Raw genomic sequence first — 18,819 nt, forward strand, 5'->3', positions numbered from 1 at the left:
CCGGCACGCTCATCCGAGCTCAACAGCGCAGTCAGCACGGAGCCACGGAATGACTTGTGCCGCCTGGCGGAGGCATGTGAGTGAGCCGGGCGGGCAGGACGACTGGCGTCTTTGGTTTGGAAAATCCGATCGGTTGTGTTTTCAGAAAGTGATTACATATTCGTATTCCTATCTGAAATTCTGAATCGAAGCGGAAGCTCAGAATGGACAGCCTGTCCGTTTCTGTGGGTCAGGTCATGACCGGACCAGGATCTACAAGCCCCATCCCATGTAGGATAGGTTTAGTTGTAGTATTACTATAAGCTCAGAATGGACGACGCTGTCTTCCGTTCTCGATCCTCTTCCATCCACGGAAATAAAAGCGGTGTCACCGGATCCCTAATTAAGGAAAGGTCGCGAGTTTCATCCCTGTTAGCTAGAGCATGCAGATGCAGAGATATATATGCTGACGACTTCAGCCGGACGGTTTGGTTCGTTAATTTCAGAGTTGCCACCGTTTTATACAAGCATGCGCATGTATCATGTACTCCTATGTAGCATAGGAGGAGTATAACCTACCGACAATACATTAAGAACACACGATCATGTAAGAGATCACATTTGTCACTGGAAGTTCAAAAAAAAAACGCAGCTACCATGTCAGAACACTGTTAAAAGGTGGGGTCTACTAGCAGGACTGCAGGAGTAGCATTTGAAAGAACCCAACTGCTACTACTATGCTAGTATAGTACTGGAACGACGTGAAGGAACCGCCGTAGTAATTGCCTGCTGGTAAAAGTTTCTGAGAACACCTCTGACACAACACAGAAACTTTCATCGAACCGGCCGGGTCTGGAGTTCGAGGCGCCGAAGCTGCCAAACTGCAGGGCCGCTGTTGCGGCTTCGGCCACGTACGGCCAGCGGCCTCGCCTGCCTCTTCGTTCCGTGCGCGCCTTGGAACGCACGCACGCACGCAACACACTTTTCTGCGAGGGCCAAGGCGCAGGCGCGCAGCTACACTCGCTGAGGATTTTCTTCGCGGCAGTCGAGCAGTTGCGGTTGCGGGCTTGCGGCACATTGAGCAAGCGCACAAGAGTCAAGGGGCGAGCGACTCGCGCTGTGTGGCGCTCGCTTCCCGCAGGTCCCACCGTTTTCCACCAGCTCGGGGCGGGCCCCGCCGCGCAGAGCAGGCGCGTCCGGCGCCGTCCTCCTCTTCCATAAGGGGGCGTTTGGTTACTTGTATGGGTGAGCCTGGCTCGTATCTAGTGAGCCTGGCTCAGACTGGACTGGCTGAGTGCATGCAGTATAGCGTGTTTGGTTGTGTGTATGTGGCCAGTCTGGTTCACAAGAGACGTTGTTTGGTTGCTTGCATGAGTACATGGTGCATGAGTTAAAAAAATTGTTAAATAAATTAAAAAATCTATTAATAGACACTAATTATATGGTAAATTGCTTAATAGATACTAATTACATGTTAATATACACTAATTATATATTAATCTTAATCACGTAATTTTTTTATTTGAAATATATATAGTATGAGTGGTCTAGTTTCGTTCGCAAAAATGTCAGGAACGCGGATATGAAATCGGTTCGATGATTAAATCTTTTAATTAGACGATATAATGAAAAAACCAATTAAAAACGTGTCTCGATATGCGTGCACGAGTAAAGAGCTGGCTGAGCGGAGCCTGGCCGCGCGCGTGCGGCCGCGCGATGCGTTTCTGCCGGGCCTGGCTCGCGGCGCTTTAAGTTCCGTGCTAGCCTGTCTCGTACGATACAACGAACCAAACAAACACTACTTTTTGCATGTGTAGATGCAGCTGCACCACCGGAGAAGGCAACCAAACGCCCCCTAAGGGACCCGAGGCTTGCCGCTGACCGACACACTGTTCCTCCAATCCCGTCCCGCCCGCCCGCGGTCGTAGTACTGGCTTGCGCCCGAAGCCTCGAGCCGTCCCCGGCGTTTCGCCCGCTGACGCAGGGGCCCCACCCCCCTCGGCCACGCTGCGGTACGGCGCGGAAAGGCTCCGCCAGCGCCAGGTCTGGCCACGGCAGGCCACCGGGTATGCGGGGCCACAGGCGGACATCGCTGCCTATGACCTGCGGGCCACAGTGACGGTGGGTCCCAGTAACAGAGAGCGGGGAGCTCGGTTGCCCGAGGGCAGGGCCGTAGCTCTCGTAGGTGGAGGGAAGGAGCGGTGTGTGTCGTCTGGGCGTGGGTCAGTTTTTTTAATCCGCAGTTTTATTATTCCGGCATTTAAAAGGCTCCCCCGGCCACGGCACCGCAGCTTTGGTTCGCCTCCCACCTCCACGCCCCGCCTCACCCCACATCCCGTTCCTTTCCTTCCACTCGCCTCCCTTCCTCCTCCTTCCCTCCACGGCTCCACCCACATCTCCACCTCTCCCTCTCTCCTATCTCTCTCCCCGTCTCTCCCTGCCGACGTCCAGGCTTCGTCGGTCTGCGACCTGAGCAAGCTAAGCTAAGCTGCGTGGGGAAGCCAAGCCACCATGGCAGCCGACGCGGAAGCCGACGAGCTCGTGGCCGCTGCGGCCGGCATCATCTGCTCGATGCGCGGGGCCGACCTCGCCGGGTGGACGCCGCCGTGGTTGCGTAGGACGGAGCCGGCGCGGGACGGGGAGCTGGTGTGGCCGGCGGTGGCGCGGGGGAAACGCTCGCGCCGCCGCTCGCCGTCCGCGGGCTCCTCGGGCAAGGCGAGGTGGGGCAGGGCCAGCCCGGCGTCGCCGCTGGACTACAGCGGTGGCTCCGGCTCCGGTTCCGCCGCGTCCACCAGCGGCGGTGAGGACGGCGGCTTCTCCTCCCTGGCCCACCGACCCGGACCGGCGACCAAGGTTCGTGCCTTCTTCACACGCTGACGACGCCCACTTCCCCCTGTTCCTTTTCTCTGTCTGAACTGTAGCCGCCGCCCTGCTGCTTTGGGTTCTTCTCCCTCCCCCACCATGCCTTCACCAGTACCCTCCTCGCCTTCTCTCTCCCTCTCTCTCCTATCAGCTGTTGCCTTCCCGAGTTTTCTTTTGCCCTTTTCCCCTTTTCCGGTTATCGTGAGTGCGTGACGAAACTGTCCCTAGTGGTCAGCAAAAAATCCTTTCCCTTCGTCGCTCCACCACCACCACCATCTTCGCTTTCCTTCTCTCATCTCCCAACTCTTTCCCTCTCAAACACACACTTCCAAACGAGCCATCCGCTAACCTCGCCCCTCCATTTTTTTCTCTCTCAATGCTAAGTTTGCTTGACGCGGACGTCAAGTCCCATCTCACGTTTCGCTTTACAGATCCGCATTCACATTCCTCTCTCTTTTTTCTATTACCTTCGGAATTTCCAAATTTTGCGTTGGATTAGACATTTGATAAGTACTTACAAAGGAAAATAGGTTCTTCGCTTTTTTTTTCCTTCCTTGGTGTATGTGCCTGTGTTTTTGTTTAATTCATTTATGCGCCGGTGGTTGACTCTTAGACGTGGGGTTAATTTAGGGCAAGTAGTGGAAGCCGGTGGGTGCGGCCGGAGCTGGGCCTTCCATGGCTTCCGTGCCGCCAGAGCTGCCCCTGGGCTTGCCCCACGGAGCGCTCGTTTTCCCGGGGGGGTAGTCCGGTCATTTTCGGCCTTCCTTTTATCCCCCGGCGCAATTGCTCGTGTGGTGGGAGCGTGGAGCCTGTGGGCCCCGAGTACTCGGGAGGTGGAGAGTGGAGACGGAGTCAAATGCGGGAGTTAAAACGCGGCGCGACGGGGTGGGTGGGGACGGGGGAGGGACGGCACGCGCGACACGTGACGTGGGGCGCCCACCGGCCTCGAGCGCGACGAGCCTTAGGTGCTGCCCTGCGCCGCCGCGTCTGTGTGGGCGTCGGTGGCGGCTATGGCCGCGGCGGGGCAGCGGAGTTCGCTAGGTTCTTTTGCGTGGCGTGGACATCTGGCCCCACCTGTCGTATGGTCGTGCTAGAGGGTGGTCCCCTTCCTCGTTTGGATGAAACCGTTCAAGTTTTCTCTCGCTGTAGGAGAGGAGGATGGGTTTGTCGTGCGTGTCTCATCATATGGGTTCCCCCTATTGGTTGGTGGATGGGGATATTCATTCTAGCGGTGGATGGGGAGCCATTCCTTAAGCATGTCTATATGTCGCTGCTTGTGTTCTGTGTTGTTTTATGCGATAGCTGCTGCCTATTCTGAATCCGTGATCTGCGGTACCCTGTTCATGCCAGCATCGACCATCGAGTATTCGAGTGTGCGTGTGCTTTCGTTGGATTTGCGTGCTCATTGATTTGTCTTGGGAAGCATGGACTCATGGTTGCTTCCTTCCTCTCACTGCAGGTGGGGGCCAACGAGCGGCCGCATGCTACCTTTCCGACCCCGCTTCCACGCCCCACCGGTCAGCGACCACAGAAGAAATTGGTGAGTCCCTTGCTATCTCTCACAAGTGTTGCACTCGAACACGTCAACCTGCATTTGATTCAGCTTGAGCTGCTTGACTGTTGTGCTGGTGCGAGAGGGACTCGTAAACTGTTTTGAAGCTGTGTTTTTGCATTAGAGTCCTCCCTCCCACGCGCTTTATTACTGGTCTCAAGGGAAAGGAAGTCTGACCAGGTCGGAGTGCCCACCCATTCACAGGGAAAAGGGCTTTGTTTAGTGGTGGTTCAACTAAGCCTGCACCGGTTTTAGAATAAAGCAGCTCAGCAGCTGCTATATATCTGTCTGCCTTTGAAAGGGTGAGGCGGGGCGGGGAGGAGCGCCGAGCGTGAACACAAAGTGGAATCTTAAGGACAAAGCCACAAAAAGATCTACCAGGATGGTCCTGTGACCTAAAAGCCAAAAAAATTCAGCTCTATAAAATACCGAGCATGTCCTTGTGTGTGCCTCCTTGTCCTCGTGGCTTAACTTGATTTGTCGTTTGGATCATGCAGAGGCTACCGGAGATCCAGCAGCTGCTTCAGTCTCTCGCCGTGGAGAACGAGAGCCTCCGCGAGGTGTTTATACATCGCCCTTCACCAAGTACTTCGAGAGCATTTCGATGGCGGTTCTGTTGACCATATTTCTGTTCTTGTTTGGCTATGTACGCAGGAGATGCGGGATTTACAGAGAGCTTGCAAGGCGCTGTCGAAAGAAAACGACAAGCTTGAGGTAACACCGATTATGTTAAAAATCTGTTTCTCCTGAATTGGTATGTGGGCCACCATGTGGTATCCGTTGGTGGAATGGCTTATCAAAAGGCTGTCCTGTTTTTGGCTTAAAGCCTAAGTTATATATTTTTTATATTGCCAGTTTTTTAAGCCGCCAGAGGCAGCGGTCCACATACCCCTGCGATGATTTTTAGGTTCTTTAGTTTGTAAGCTATCCATACGCAAGATACTAAACGGTATGCAAGGTTGTGGCTATTATTATTTTCTCCCACTCATCTGTCGCTGTCTGATGGGTGGGGACGTAGGATAGATAATGGACGCATTAATTGTGGTTTCCCATGTTTTTTTAGTAAAAAAATATTGAGTAATGTTTCGATCTCAACTGAATATGAAAGGGATTGCTGGCCACTCTTCCTATAACTAGATAAGAGTACTGCATGATCTGCATCCTATTACAAAGCCTACAATCTTACGAACACTCATGAGACGAGTGTGTGCCCTGGACCTGCATCTTATGCCAAGAGGCCAAGTGTGTAGAGTACTACCTAATGTTCTGTGCAAAACTACCCTTATATATCGTTGTGTATCATGGAAATCTTGAATCATGAATATGGATTCTATTCTTAATATAAGATTACACTACTCTCTTGCATGTTCGAGATAAAAAACAACCAGTGAGCAGCAATAGCAGCATGCTTATCATGATTTGTGTTTTCAATTTTCTTCATGAAAATTTGCACCTTCAAAAACTCAATGTATGTTTGTGGTTACATGAATTGACACTCACAAGGTATGCAGTCATTAAGTGAAGGATTAGGACCATCATGGAAATGTGTCAACTTTTGAATAACCTGTATTCCCTAAATGTGTAGCTTGTGGCTAAACATCTCAGACTAATAATTGAGCTGGTTGATATGCGTGGTCTCACTATAGGTGTACATTTGGGCCGGGCCTGATGGGCCGGCCCGAAGCACGGGAAAAAAGCACGGCCCAGGCACGGCACGACACAAAATATTTTAGTGCCGGGCCGGCACGGCCCGATATATCGGGCCGGGTTTGGGCTGAGGTCGCGGCCCATGGGCGGACACGAGCACGGTCCGTTTAAGGCAGACACGAAATGGCCCATATAGAGACACGAAAAGGTCCATATATTTATTAAAATCACACTTCATTCCACACTTTCATGTACTTGACAAAGAATACAAAACTAGAGATAATGTTAGTTAGATGTTTTTTGTAGCTTTGAATTAGAGTATGTGATGTAATTTTATTTTTGTTATGAATATTAGATAATGAATTGAACTTACGAACTTTATATAGAGCTGATTATACTCTTTTCATTTTTAACAAAATGATTTTTAAACGAGGTAGTCATTGCATAGCTCTAGTAACTTAATACAAATATTAAGTTTGTTTTTGGTCAAATTTATTTGTGTATCCTAATTGAGGAGTGATTGTAAATTTAGACATGGCCGGAGGTTTGTTATTTTCTATTTAATCTGGAAGCTTACCTAGAAACCATCTCCATGTCACCTGGAATTTTCTCAGCGTCAGTTGAACTTCATGGTTTCCTTCAATAGTTGTGTATGTGCACAGGAGAAATGCACAATTCAGTTAGCATTAAACACACACTTAAGACAATGTTTTAAAATGGACATTACGCAATCCTTTTCCTAGGGTTATGGTTTGGCAGCTTCCTAGATGTTTTAAGGCATTCCCGTGTTTAAGCCGTCTTTCCGAAATGAATATTCCTCAGTATTATCTTCACCACCCTTGATTTCAAGAATGGTTGGACCTTCATCTTCTTGAATGATGTTTATAGATGCAAAACTATCAATACGGAGTGAATGTTTATAGACTTTGGTTACTATAGATGAAATATCCTGCTGACCTAGTCCTATCTGATTCAGTTGAAAAGTAGTTGCAACTAACTGGGCTGCTTTTTTTGTCCCTTGAGATAGTGCTGTGTCCACCTATTATAATAACTAACGTTCTGACCTGCCTAAGGCGTGTTTCTTCCTATTCACATTTCACTGCATGTTGATTATTGGGAGTCCAATCTATTTTACTCAGTTCTTAGTTCTGTGCTGGATGTATCGTCATCATACCCAAACCAATTACATAAGCCATTGCAGCTTCATCAGGTTTCTAATAGCCTAATATGTTGGCCACAACTTGCTTCACTTTTTTTTCCAGTTCAACATGTAGTATCTGAAGATAAAATCGATCCAATGATAAAATGAAAAATGCTTCTGAACAGTTTCAATGCTTTTCATGAGTTATCAACCAAAATTCAGTACTTGCTGCAATATCCTTGCTTTTAAATGTTTTGTTTGTATTTGTATACAAACCAAATTGGCAACAATAGGGACGTCTAATATAATGTTGTTTTCGTTGTGCAGACAAGGTTAGGGCAATCAATCTCTCAGAATGAAGTCACTTTAAAGGAGCAGAAAGGAAAGCAACAACTTGATCAGCAGTCGGTTATGCAGTCCGCACGAGACAGCTTCGTGCTACCAGATCTCAATCTCCCCCCACAGGACTCTGCCGATGTTTCAACAGTTCATTGATCACTCCAGATTGCTGCGACTTTGTTAACCGAATAACAAGTGTACATAGAGGAAGCAGGGTACCAATCTACGGTGGCGGCACCACCACGTCATCCTTCTGAGAATGACACGCATTTGATAAGTTGTTACTAGATCAGAGTTTTACTACCACTATAGCCGCAAGTTACAAGCCACATTTGTAGCTGAGGGAAGTCTAGTTTTAACCCACCTGACATTGTTTTGCCTAGTGCGTTTGCATATGGTAGAGCTGAAGTCTTCTTCAGCTCAAACTGATCTCCACGCTGTAGTGGACTTAGATGAATTTGTTCATGTTATTTCATTCAATTAGGTGAAATGTCACTTGTGAAGATCTGACATTTATGAGAAAACTGTTACTTATTTCTGTACGGTTTTATGGATCTTTTGTTACTTCAGTTGTAATTGTATCATGCCTTTTCGCTGGTTGGTCTACCAATTTCTGTATCACTAATAAGTTGCTAATGGTTATTGCCTCTAGGCTTAATTTGGTCGATAAACCAAAAACATTGACGCGCAGAATTTGTGAACAACGGAGAGGTGGTGGAGAGAATAGGGGAAGAATTGAGATGAAAAGAAGAGCTTGGTAGTTAAGAGGTCTGCTTTGGTAGGAGCTATTTGATACATCTCTCCTAACTTTAGATCCAGTAGATATAGATTTACTGTGATAAAAGTTTTCAAACGCTCTAACTTTATCAAATTTGGATATTACTAAAACGATGAATTTTAGGGTAAGATTTATTTTTTAGTGGACCTCCTCGAGGGATCCACCAACTCAACTTCAGTGAAGTTAAAAAAAATTACCCACCACTACCATTTGATAAACACCATATTTGTACACTTCTTTCTTTTCCTTTTCTCCTCTAGCCTCATATTTCTTCTCTATAGTGCTCCATTCTGGCCGCACATTCTTTCCTATGCCCCATCCTCGCCGTCCTCCTTTCCTATTATCCTATGCCCCTACCTAGTCAACCACGATCTAGCCACACCTAGGGTTGACAATGGGCTATAATTTTTGCACTATAAGATTTAAGGATCGAAGCGGGTTAGGATCGGGCTTTATTTCTAATCATTTTTGAACTATAATTTATTTAGGGCCTTGACATTTTGTGAAGAAGTATTTGGATCACGATCCATTTCCACCCCTAGCCACACCTCTCTTTGTCTGACCAAATCAAAATGCTGGAGCATATATTTTTGTTTGATGAATTTATTGGATGTGCATTTACTTAGTTTGTGTGCTACACTCGGGTCCAAATCAAATAGGAAGAAAAGGTATATAAAAACAAAAGGAAAAAGAGAAAAAAATGAAAATAAATAAGGGAAATCCTCTCCCTCCTCTCATCTACCCCTGCGTGCGCACGTTCGCGAGGCCAAACCTCGTCGTTGCCCATGCCTTGCGCGCTGCGTCGACATGTCGTGCTCGCTGCGCGCGCGTCCACTCCACGCACTACAGCCCACGCGCACGTTACTGCGCCCACACCATCGTCTAGCATCGCGCCCTTGCGCGCCGTCATTCGCGCGTGTCGTGCGCACTGTTCGTGCGTCGTTCGGGCTCGCTATTTCGTGCGCCATTCTCGCGTGTTATGAAATCGTTTCTCTATAATCGCAAATGTTAATTAATTTATTTTGCACTACTTAATGATCTCTTCTTTTGTATGGTGTATTGTTCTTTTTCATTTCTAAGTGTATTGATTGAATGTTTGTATCGCATAGACAACGAGCAGTCCGTGTTTCCCGAAGGAGTAGCAGGAGAAGACCCTGAGCAGCATCTGTTTCGTGAAGACAAGTGTCATCTGACTTATTATGTCATATTCACATAAGAATTCATATTCCCGCATAACATGATCAACCTAAGAACCGACTAGGTTTCTATCTATCCTTTCCTTGTTTACTTGTTGGGTTGGGCTATGGTGATCAGTTTTGTGCTAGTGCTCTAACTTGATCAATGAACATGATGATACCACTTTATTATATGTTGCTTTTATATTCTGGATATGATTATGAACTTTTGACATTAAAGGACACTCGGGTCATTTCTCGAGTACTTCCCCATAAGGACCGGTTCGTTGAGAGACCACTCGGAAAAATAGTGCATCCACGAGGGTGGAATGGGATACCCTGAGCTAATTAATTTGAGGAACTAGATGTATAGTTGCTTCACCGTCGTGGCATCAATGGAGTCCGAGGCACAGTGCTTGCTCTGCCGGGGTTCTTTCGTTTGCTTTTGTTAGCCACCCCTCTTTGGGGGAGAGGTGAAAGTCGCCTAGAGGGGGGATGAATAGGCGAAATCTGAAAATTATAAACTTAAGCACACACTACAAGCCCGGGTTAGCGTTAGAAATGAATTCGAGTCCGAGAGAGAGGGGAAAACAAATCAACCAACAAATAAAGCGGATGAACACGGTGATTTGTTTTACCGAGGTTCGGTTCTAAAGAACCTAGTCCCCGTTGAGGTGGTCACAAAGACCAAGTCTCTTTCAACCCTTTCTCTCTCTCAAACAGTCACCTAGACCGAGTGAGCTTTCTCCTTAATCAAACGGGTCATTTAGACCCCGCAAGGACCACCACACACTTGGTGTCTCTTGCTTTGATTACAAGTCACTTGAGAACAAGAATGAGGAAGGAAGAAAGCGATCCAAGAAACAAGAGCGCAAAGAACACGAACAAAACACTCTCTCAAGTCACTAGGTGATTGGAGTGGATTTGGGACTTGGAGAGGCTTTGATTCTATTGAATTGTGTCTAGGAGTGAATGAACTAGCTCTTGTATTGAATGTAAAGTGCTGGAAACTTGGATGCTTGGAGTGGTGGTGGTTGGAGGGTATTTATAGCCCTCAACCACCACATAGCCATTGGGGATGACTGCTGTCGATGGGCGCACCGGACAGTCCGATGCGCCAGCCACGTCACTCAACCGTTAGGGTTCTGGAGCAGTTGGCCGTTGGAGGCTTGTCTTCAAGTGGCACCGGACAGTCCGGTGCCGCACCGGGCACGCACTGTTCACTGTTCGGTGCGCCTCTGACTTCTGCGCTCTGACTCTACGCGCACTGTTCTTCACTGTTCATCGGTCAGCGTGGCTTTTGCAGTCGACCGTTGCGCGAGTAGCCGTTGCTCCGCTGGTGCACCGGACAGTCCGGTGAATTATAGCAGAGCGCGCCCTGAGAAACCCGAGAGTGGAGAGTTGGACGTTGTACGGTCCTGGTGCACCGGACACTGTCCGGTGGCACACCGAACAGTCCGGTGCGCCAGACCAAGGCATACTCGGTTTCTTTGCTCCTTTGAATTTGATCCCTAACTTCAATCTTTTATTGGTTTTGTGTTGAACCTTTATGCACCTGTAGAATATATAATCCAGAGCAAACTAGTTAGTCTAATATTTGTGTTGGGCATTCAACCACCAAAATTAATTATAGGAAAAGGTTTAACCATATTTCCCTTTCAATCTCCCCCCTTTTTGTGATTGATGCCAACACAAACCAAAGCAAATATATAAGTGTAGAATTAAACTAGTTTGCATAAGGTAAGTGCATTGGTTACTTGGAATTAAACCAATTTAAACTTTCACTAGATATGCATGGATTGCTTTCTTTTTATTTAACATTTTGGACCACATTTGCACCACTTGTTTTGTTTTTGCAAATTATTTTTGGAAATTTTTTTCAAAGTCTTTTGCAAATAGTCAAAGGTATATGAATAAGATTACAAGAAGCATTTTCAAGATTTGAATTTTCTCCCCCTGTTTCAAATGCTTTTCCTTTGACTAAACAAAACTCCCTCTAAATAAAATTCTCCTCTTAGTTTTCAAGAGGGTTTTAATAGATACCAATTGGAACTATACTTAGATACTAGTTTTGAAATTCTATATTTTTAAATATACCAATTTAAAATATCATACCAATTGAAGAAATTGCTTATCATAAGATAACAATTGGAAAAACAAACTTTTGTAAATAAATCAGATTTTTGAAGTTGGTGGTGCGGTCCTTTTGCTTTGGGCTAATACTTTCTCCCCCTTTGGCATTAATCGCCAAAAACGGAGACATTGAGAGCCCTTTTTATTTTCTCCCCTATGGTACAAGTAAATATGAGTGAAATATTATACCAATCGAAGAGTGGTGTGGAGTGACGACGAAGAATAAAAGATACGATAGAGTGGAGTGGAAGCCTTGTCTTCGCCGAAGACTCCATTTCCCTTTCAATCTACGACTTAGCATAGAGATACACTTGAAAACACATTAGTCATAGTCATGAAAGAGATATGATCAAAGGTATATACATGAGCTATGTGTGCAATGTTTCAATCAAAATTCCAAGAATCAAGGATATTTAGCTCATTCCTAAGTTTACAAAAGGTTTTCTCATCTAAAGGCTTGGTAAAGATATCGGCTAATTGTTCTTTGGTGCTAACATAAGCTATCTTGATATCCCCCTTTGTTGGTGATCTCTCAAAAAGTGATACCGAATGTCTATGTGCTTAGTGCGGCTGTGTTCAACGGGATTATCCGCCATGCGGATTGCACTCTCATTATCACATAGGAGAGGGACTTTGCTCAATTTGTAGCCATAGTCCCTGAGGGTTTGCCTCATCCAAAGTAATTGCGCACAACAATGGCCTGCGACAATGTACTCGGCTTCGGCGGTAGAAAGAGCTACTGAGTTTTGTTTCTTTGAAGCCCATGACACCAGGGATCTTCCTAGAAACTGACAAGTCCCAGATGTGTTCTTCCTATCAATTTTACACCCTGTCCAATCAGCATCTGAATATCCTATTAAATCAAAAGTGGATCCCTTGGGATACCAAAGTCCAAACTTAGGAGTGTAAACTAAATATCTCATGATTCTTTTTACGGCCCTAAGGTGAACTTCCTTAGGATCGGCTTGGAACCTTGCACACATGCATACGGAAAGCATAATGTCTGGTCGAGATGCACATAAATAGAGTAAAGATGCTATCATCGACTGGTATACATTTTGATCTACAGACTTACCTCCCGTGTCGAGGTCGAGATGCCCATTGGTTCCCATGGGTGTCTTGATGGCTTTGACATCCTTCATTCCAAACTTGTTAAGTATGTCTTGAATGTACTTTGTTTGGCTAATGAAGGTCCCGTCTTGGAGTTGCTTGACTTGAAATCCTAGGAAATACTTCAACTCCCCCATCATAGACATCTCGAATTTTCGGATCATGATCTTACTAAACTCTTCACAAGTAGATTTGTTAGTAGACCCAAATATGATATCATCAACATAAATTTGGCATATAAACAAATCTTTTGCAATAGTTTTAGTAAAGAGTGTAGGATCGGCTTTTCCGACTTTGAAGCCATTAGTGATAAGGAAATCTCGCAGGCATTCATACCATGCTCTTGGGTCTTGCTTGAGCCCATAAAGCGCCTTTGAGAGTTTATACATATGGTTAGGGTACTCACTATCTTCAAAGCCGGGAGGTTGCTCAACATAGACCTCTTCCTTGATTGGCCCATTGAGGAAGGCACTCTTCACGTCCATTTGATAGAGCTTAAAGCCATGGTAAGTAGCATAGGTAAGTAATATGCAAATTGACTCAAGCCTAGCTATGGGTGCATAAGTTTCATCAAAATCTAAACCTTCGACTTGTGAATAACCTTTGGCCACAAGTCAGGCTTTGTTCCTCGTCACCACACCATGCTCATATTGATTGTTGTGGAATACCCACTTGGTACCTACAACATTTTGGTTAGGACATGGAACTAAATGCCATACCTTATTCCTCGTGCAGTTGTTGAGCTCCTCTTGCATTGCAAACACCCAATCCGAATCTCTTAGTGCATCCTCCACCCTATATGGCTCAATAGAGGACACAAAAGAGTAATGTTCACAAAAATGAGCAACTCGAGATCTAGTGGTTACCCCCTTATGGATATCACCAAGAATGGACTTGACGTGGTGATCTCTTTGAATTGCTTGGTGGACTCTTGGGTGTGGCGATCTTTGACCCTGTACTTCTTGATCATCTTCCTTGTCTCTATCATTATCATCTCCCCCTTGACCAGTGTCATCCTCTTGAGGTGGCTCATCCTCTTGATCTTCATCATCTTGAGCCTGTTCCTCATCTTGAGTTGGTGGAGATGCTTGGTTGGAAGATGACGGTTGATCTTGTGCTTGTGTGGGCTCTTCGGATTCCTTAGGACACACATCCCCAATGGACATGTTCCTTAGCGCCACGCATGGAGCCTCTTCATCATCTAATTCATCAAGATCAACTTGTTCCACTTGGGAGCCATTAGTCTCATCAAACACAATGTCACAAGAAACCTCAACTAATCCAGTGGATTTGTTGAAGACTCTATATGCCCTAGTGTTTGGTCATAACCAAGTAAAAAGCCTTCTACAACCTTAGGAGCAAATTTAGATTTTGTACCTCTTTTAATAAGAATAAATCATTTGCTACCAAAGACTCTAAAATATGAAACATTGGGCTTTTTACCGGTAAGGAGTTCATAAGATGTCTTATTGAGGATTCGGTGAAGGTAGAGCCGGTTGATGGAGTAGCAGGCGGTGTTAATCGCCTCAGCCCAAAACCGGTTCGGAGTCTTGTACTAATCAAGCATGGTCTTCGCCATGTCCAGTAGAGTTCTATTCTTCCTCTCCACTACACCATTTTGTTGTGGTGTGTAGGGAGAAGAGAACTCATGCTTGATGCCCTCATGCTAAAGGAAGCCTTTAATTTGAGAGTTCTTGAACTCCGTCCCGTTGTCGCTTCTTATCTTTTTTATCCTTAATCCAAACTCATTTTGAGCCTGTCTCAAGAATCCCTTTAAGATCTCTTGGGTCTGTGATTTTTCCTGTAAAAAGAATACCCAAGTGAAGCGAGAATAGTCATCCATAATTACTAGACAATACTTACTCCCGCCGATGCTTATGTAAGCTATCGGGCCGAATAAATCCATGTGGAGTAGCTCGAGTGGCCTGTCAGTTGTCATTATGTTCTTGTGTGGATGATAAGTGCCAACTTGCTTTACTGCTTGACATGCGCTATAAACCCTGTCTTTCTCAAAATGAACATTTGTTAGTCCCAAAATGTGTTCTCCCTTTAGAAGCTTGTGAAGATTCTTCATTCCAACATGGGCTAGTCGGCGATGCCAGAGCCAACCCATATTAGTCTTAGCAATTAAACAAGTGTTGAGTTCAGCTGTGTTTTCATTAAAATCAACTAAATATAGCTGACCCTCTAACACTCCCTTAAATGCTACTGAATCATCACTTCTTCTAAAGACAGTAACACCTACATCTATAAGAGACAGTTGTAGCCCATTTTGCATAATTGAGATACAGAAAGCAAATTGTAATCTAAAGAATCTACAAGAAAAACATTGGAAATAGAATGGTCAGGTGATATAGCAATTTTACCAAGTCCTTTGACCAAACCTTGATTTCCATCCCCGAATGTGATAGCTCTTTGGGGATCTTCGTTTTTCTCGTAGGAGGAGAACATTCTTTTCTCCCCTGTCATGTGGTTTGTGCATCCGCTATCAATTATCCAACTTGAGCCCCTAGATGCATAAACCTGCAAAACAATTTAGGCCTTGTTCTTAGGTACCCAAACAGTCTTGGGTCCTTTCACGTTAGAAACAAGCACCTTGGGTACCCAAACACAAGTCTTGGAGCCCTTGTGTTTGCCCCAATATATTTGGCAACTATTTTCCCTGATTTGTTAGTAAGCACATAAGAAACATCAAAAGTCTTAAATTAAATGTTTGGCTCATTTGATGCAGTAGGAGTTTTCTTTTTACGCAATTTAACATGGGTTGATTGCCAAGAGCTAGAAGCCTCATTCTTATACATAAAAGCATGGTGAGAAACAGAATGACATTTCTTAGCATGAATTCTCCTAATTTTATGCTCAGGATAATTAGCAGGATATAAAATATAGCCTTCATTATCCTGAACTATGGGAGCTTTGCCCTTAACAAAGCTAGACAATTTCTTAGGGGCATTAAGCTTGACATTGCTTCCCTGTTGGAAACCAATGCCATCCTTAATGCCAGGGTGTCTCCCACTATAGAGCATGCTTCTAGCAAATTTAAACTTTTCATTTTCAATTTCATGCTCATTGATTTTAGCAGTTAATTGAGCTATATGATCATTTTGTTGTTTAATTAAAGCAAGGTGATAATTTATAGCATCAATATTAACATCTCTACATCTAGTACAAATAGAAACATGTTCGACAGTAGATGTAGAGGGTTTGCAAGTTTTTAGTTCCTCTATCTTAGCATATAAAATGACATTCTCATTTCTAAGACATGAAATAGAATCATTGCAAACATTTAAATATTTAGCCTTCGAAATTAAACTATCATTTTCAGTTCTAAGGCTAAAAATTTATTCATTCAATTTATCAATCTTAGCATTCAAACTAGCATTTTCATTTCTAAGATTTGTAATTGAATCATGGCAAATGCTAAGCTCCTTAATCAAGTCTTCATTTTTCTCTATTTCCTGAGCATAAGCATTTTTTTACTTTAACATGCTTTTTGTTTTCTTTAATAAGGAATTCCTCTTGGCTATCCAAGAGTTCATCCTTCTCATGAATGGCACCTATCAATTCATTTAATTTTTCTTTTTGTTGCATGTTAAGGTTGGCAAAAAGCGTAAGCAAATCATCTTCATCTTCACTAGAACTACCCTCATCACTAGATGTAGTATACTTGGGAGCGGTTCTAGTTTGTACCTTCTTCCTTTTGTCATCCTTTGCCATGAAGCACTTGTGGCCGACGTTGGGGAAGAGAAAACCTTTGTTGATGGCGATGTTGGCGGCATTCTCGTCGGAGGAGGAGTCGATGGAGCTCTCATCGGAGTCCCATTCCCGACACACGCGGGCATCGCCGCCCTTCTTCTTGTAGTACCTCTTCTTCTCCTTCTTCTTTCCTCTCGTGTCGTCACTCCTGTCACTATCACTAGACATAGGACATTTAGCAATAAAATGACCGGGCTTACCACACTTGTAGCACACCCTCTTGGAGCGAGGTTTGTAGTCTTTCCCCCTCCTTTGCTTGAGGATTTGGCGAAAGCTTTTGATGATAAGCGCCATCTCCTCATTGTCGAGCTTGGAGGCATCGATGGGAAACCTACTTGATGTAGACTCTTCTTTCTTCTCTTCCGTCGCTTTGAATGCGACGGGTTGCAGCTCGGGTGTGGAGGTGCCGCCTTGCTCCAAGTCGACGATGTGTTTGGAGCCTTTGATCATTAGTTCAAAGCTCACAAACTTCCCAATTACCTCCTCGGGAGACATTAGCTTATATCTAGGATCACCACGTATTAATTGAACTTGAGTAGGGTTACGAAATACGAGGGATCTAAGAATAACCTTGACCATTTCATGGTCATCCCATTTTATGCTCTCGAGGTTGCGCACTTGGTTTACCAAGGTCTTGAGCCGGTTGTACATCGCTTGTGGCTCCTCTCCTTGGTGAAGGACGAATCGACCGAGCTCCCCCTCGACCGTCTCGCACTTGGTGATCTTGGTCACCTCATCTCCTTCGTGCGCGGTCTTTAGGACGTCCTAAATCTCCTTGGCACTCTTTAACCCTTGCACCTTATTATACTCTTCTCAACATAGAGAGGTGAGGAGTATAGTAGTGGCTTGGGAGTTATAGTGCCGTATTTGGGCGACCTCGTTCGAGTCATAGTCCTCATCTCCCAACGTAGGTACCTGCGCTCCAAATTCAACAATGTCCCATATGCTTGCGTGGAGTGAGGTTAGGCGATGCCTCATTTTATCACTCCACATACAATAATCCTCAGCATCATAATATGGTGGTTTGCCTAATGGAACGGAAAGTAGAGGAGCGTGTTTAGAAATGCGGGGATAACGAAGTGGCATCTTACTATACTTCTTGCGCTCATGGCGCTTAGAAGTGACGGACGCGGCGTCGGAGCCGGATGTGGAGGGCGACGAAGAATCGGTCTCGTAGTAGACCACTTTCTTCATCATCTTCTTGTCGCCACTCCGATGCGACTTGATGCGAGGAGATGATTCCTCCTTGCCTTTGGCACTGGACTCCCTTGATGGAGCCTTCCCGTGGCTTGTGGCCTTCTTGCCGGTTTCCATCTCCCTCTTGGCGGATCCTCTCGACATCACTTCGAGTTGTTAGACTCTAATGAAGCACCGGGCTCTGATACCAATTGAAAGTCGCCTAGAGGGGGGGTGAATATGCGGAATCTAAAAATTATAAACTTAAACACACGCTACAAGCCGGGGTTAGCGTTAGAAATGAATTCGAGTCCAAGAGAGAGGGGAAAACAAATTAACCAACAAATAAAGTGGATGAACACGGTGAATTGTTTTACCGAGGTTCGGTTCTAAAGAACCTAGTCCCCGTTGAGGTGGTCACAAAGACCGGGTCTCTTTCAACCCTTTCCCTCTCTCAAACGGTCACCTAGACCGAGTGAGCTTTCTCCTTAATCAAACGGGTCACTTTGACCCCGCAAGGACCACCACACACTTGGTGTCTCTTGCTTTGATTACAAGTCACTTCAGAACAAGAATGAGGAAGGAAGAAAGCGATCCAAGAAACAAGAGCGCAAAGAACACGAACAAAACACTCTCTCAAGTCACTAGGTGATTGGAGTGGATTTGGGACTTGGAGAGGCTTTGATTCTATTGAATTGTGTCTAGGAGTGAATGCACTAGCTCTTGTATTGAATGTGAAGTGCTGGAAACTTGGATGCTTGGAATGGTGCTGGTTGGGGGGTATTTATAGCCCTCAACCACCACATAGCCGTTGGGGATGGCTGCTGTCGATGGGCGCACTGGACAGTCCGGTGCGCCACCGGACGCTGTCCGATGCGCCAGCCACGTCACCCAACCGTTAGGGTTCTAGAGCAGTTGATCGTTGGAGGCTTGTCTTCAAGTGGCACCGGATTGTCCGGTGTGCCTCTGACTTCTGCGCTCTGACTATGCGCACTGTTCTTCACTGTTCAGCGGTCAGCGTGGCTTTTGCAGTCGACCGTTGCGCGAGTAGCCGTTGCTCCACTGGTGCACCGGACAGTCCGATGGCACACTGGACAGTCCGGTGAATTATAGCAGAGCGTGCCTTGAGAAAACCGAGAGTGGAGAGTTGGACGCTGTACGATCCTGGTGC

General features: G+C 45.6%; 1 protein-coding gene across 1 annotated transcript; it reads left to right on the forward strand.

Moving 5' to 3' along the window:
• Nucleotides 1–2,268: 2,268 nt before the first annotated feature.
• On the forward strand, nucleotides 2,269–8,114 carry LOC100277660 (uncharacterized). Its single transcript, NM_001151168.2, has 5 exons — nucleotides 2,269–2,832; nucleotides 4,301–4,381; nucleotides 4,891–4,953; nucleotides 5,048–5,107; nucleotides 7,509–8,114. Exons 1-5 carry the CDS (start codon nucleotides 2,491–2,493, stop codon nucleotides 7,674–7,676), a joined length of 714 nt encoding a protein of 237 aa, NP_001144640.2. The 5' UTR covers nucleotides 2,269–2,490; the 3' UTR covers nucleotides 7,677–8,114.
• Nucleotides 8,115–18,819: the final 10,705 nt, after the last annotated feature.

This window comes from Zea mays, chromosome 5 (assembly GCF_902167145.1).
Source record: "Zea mays cultivar B73 chromosome 5, Zm-B73-REFERENCE-NAM-5.0, whole genome shotgun sequence".
In the NCBI taxonomy this organism is placed as follows: domain Eukaryota; kingdom Viridiplantae; phylum Streptophyta; class Magnoliopsida; order Poales; family Poaceae; genus Zea; species Zea mays.

Bases quoted from the DNA above. Each gene is read 5' to 3' on its own strand.
- LOC100277660 (NM_001151168.2), top strand. From the start codon at position 2,491: ATGGCAGCCGACGCGGAAGCCGACGAGCTCGTGGCCGCTGCGGCCGGC. The intron at 2,833-4,300 runs GTTCGTGCCTTC...CTCTCACTGCAG, and splicing joins GACCCGGACCGGCGACCAAG to GTGGGGGCCAACGAGCGGCC. The intron at 4,954-5,047 runs GTGTTTATACAT...CTATGTACGCAG, and splicing joins AGAACGAGAGCCTCCGCGAG to GAGATGCGGGATTTACAGAG.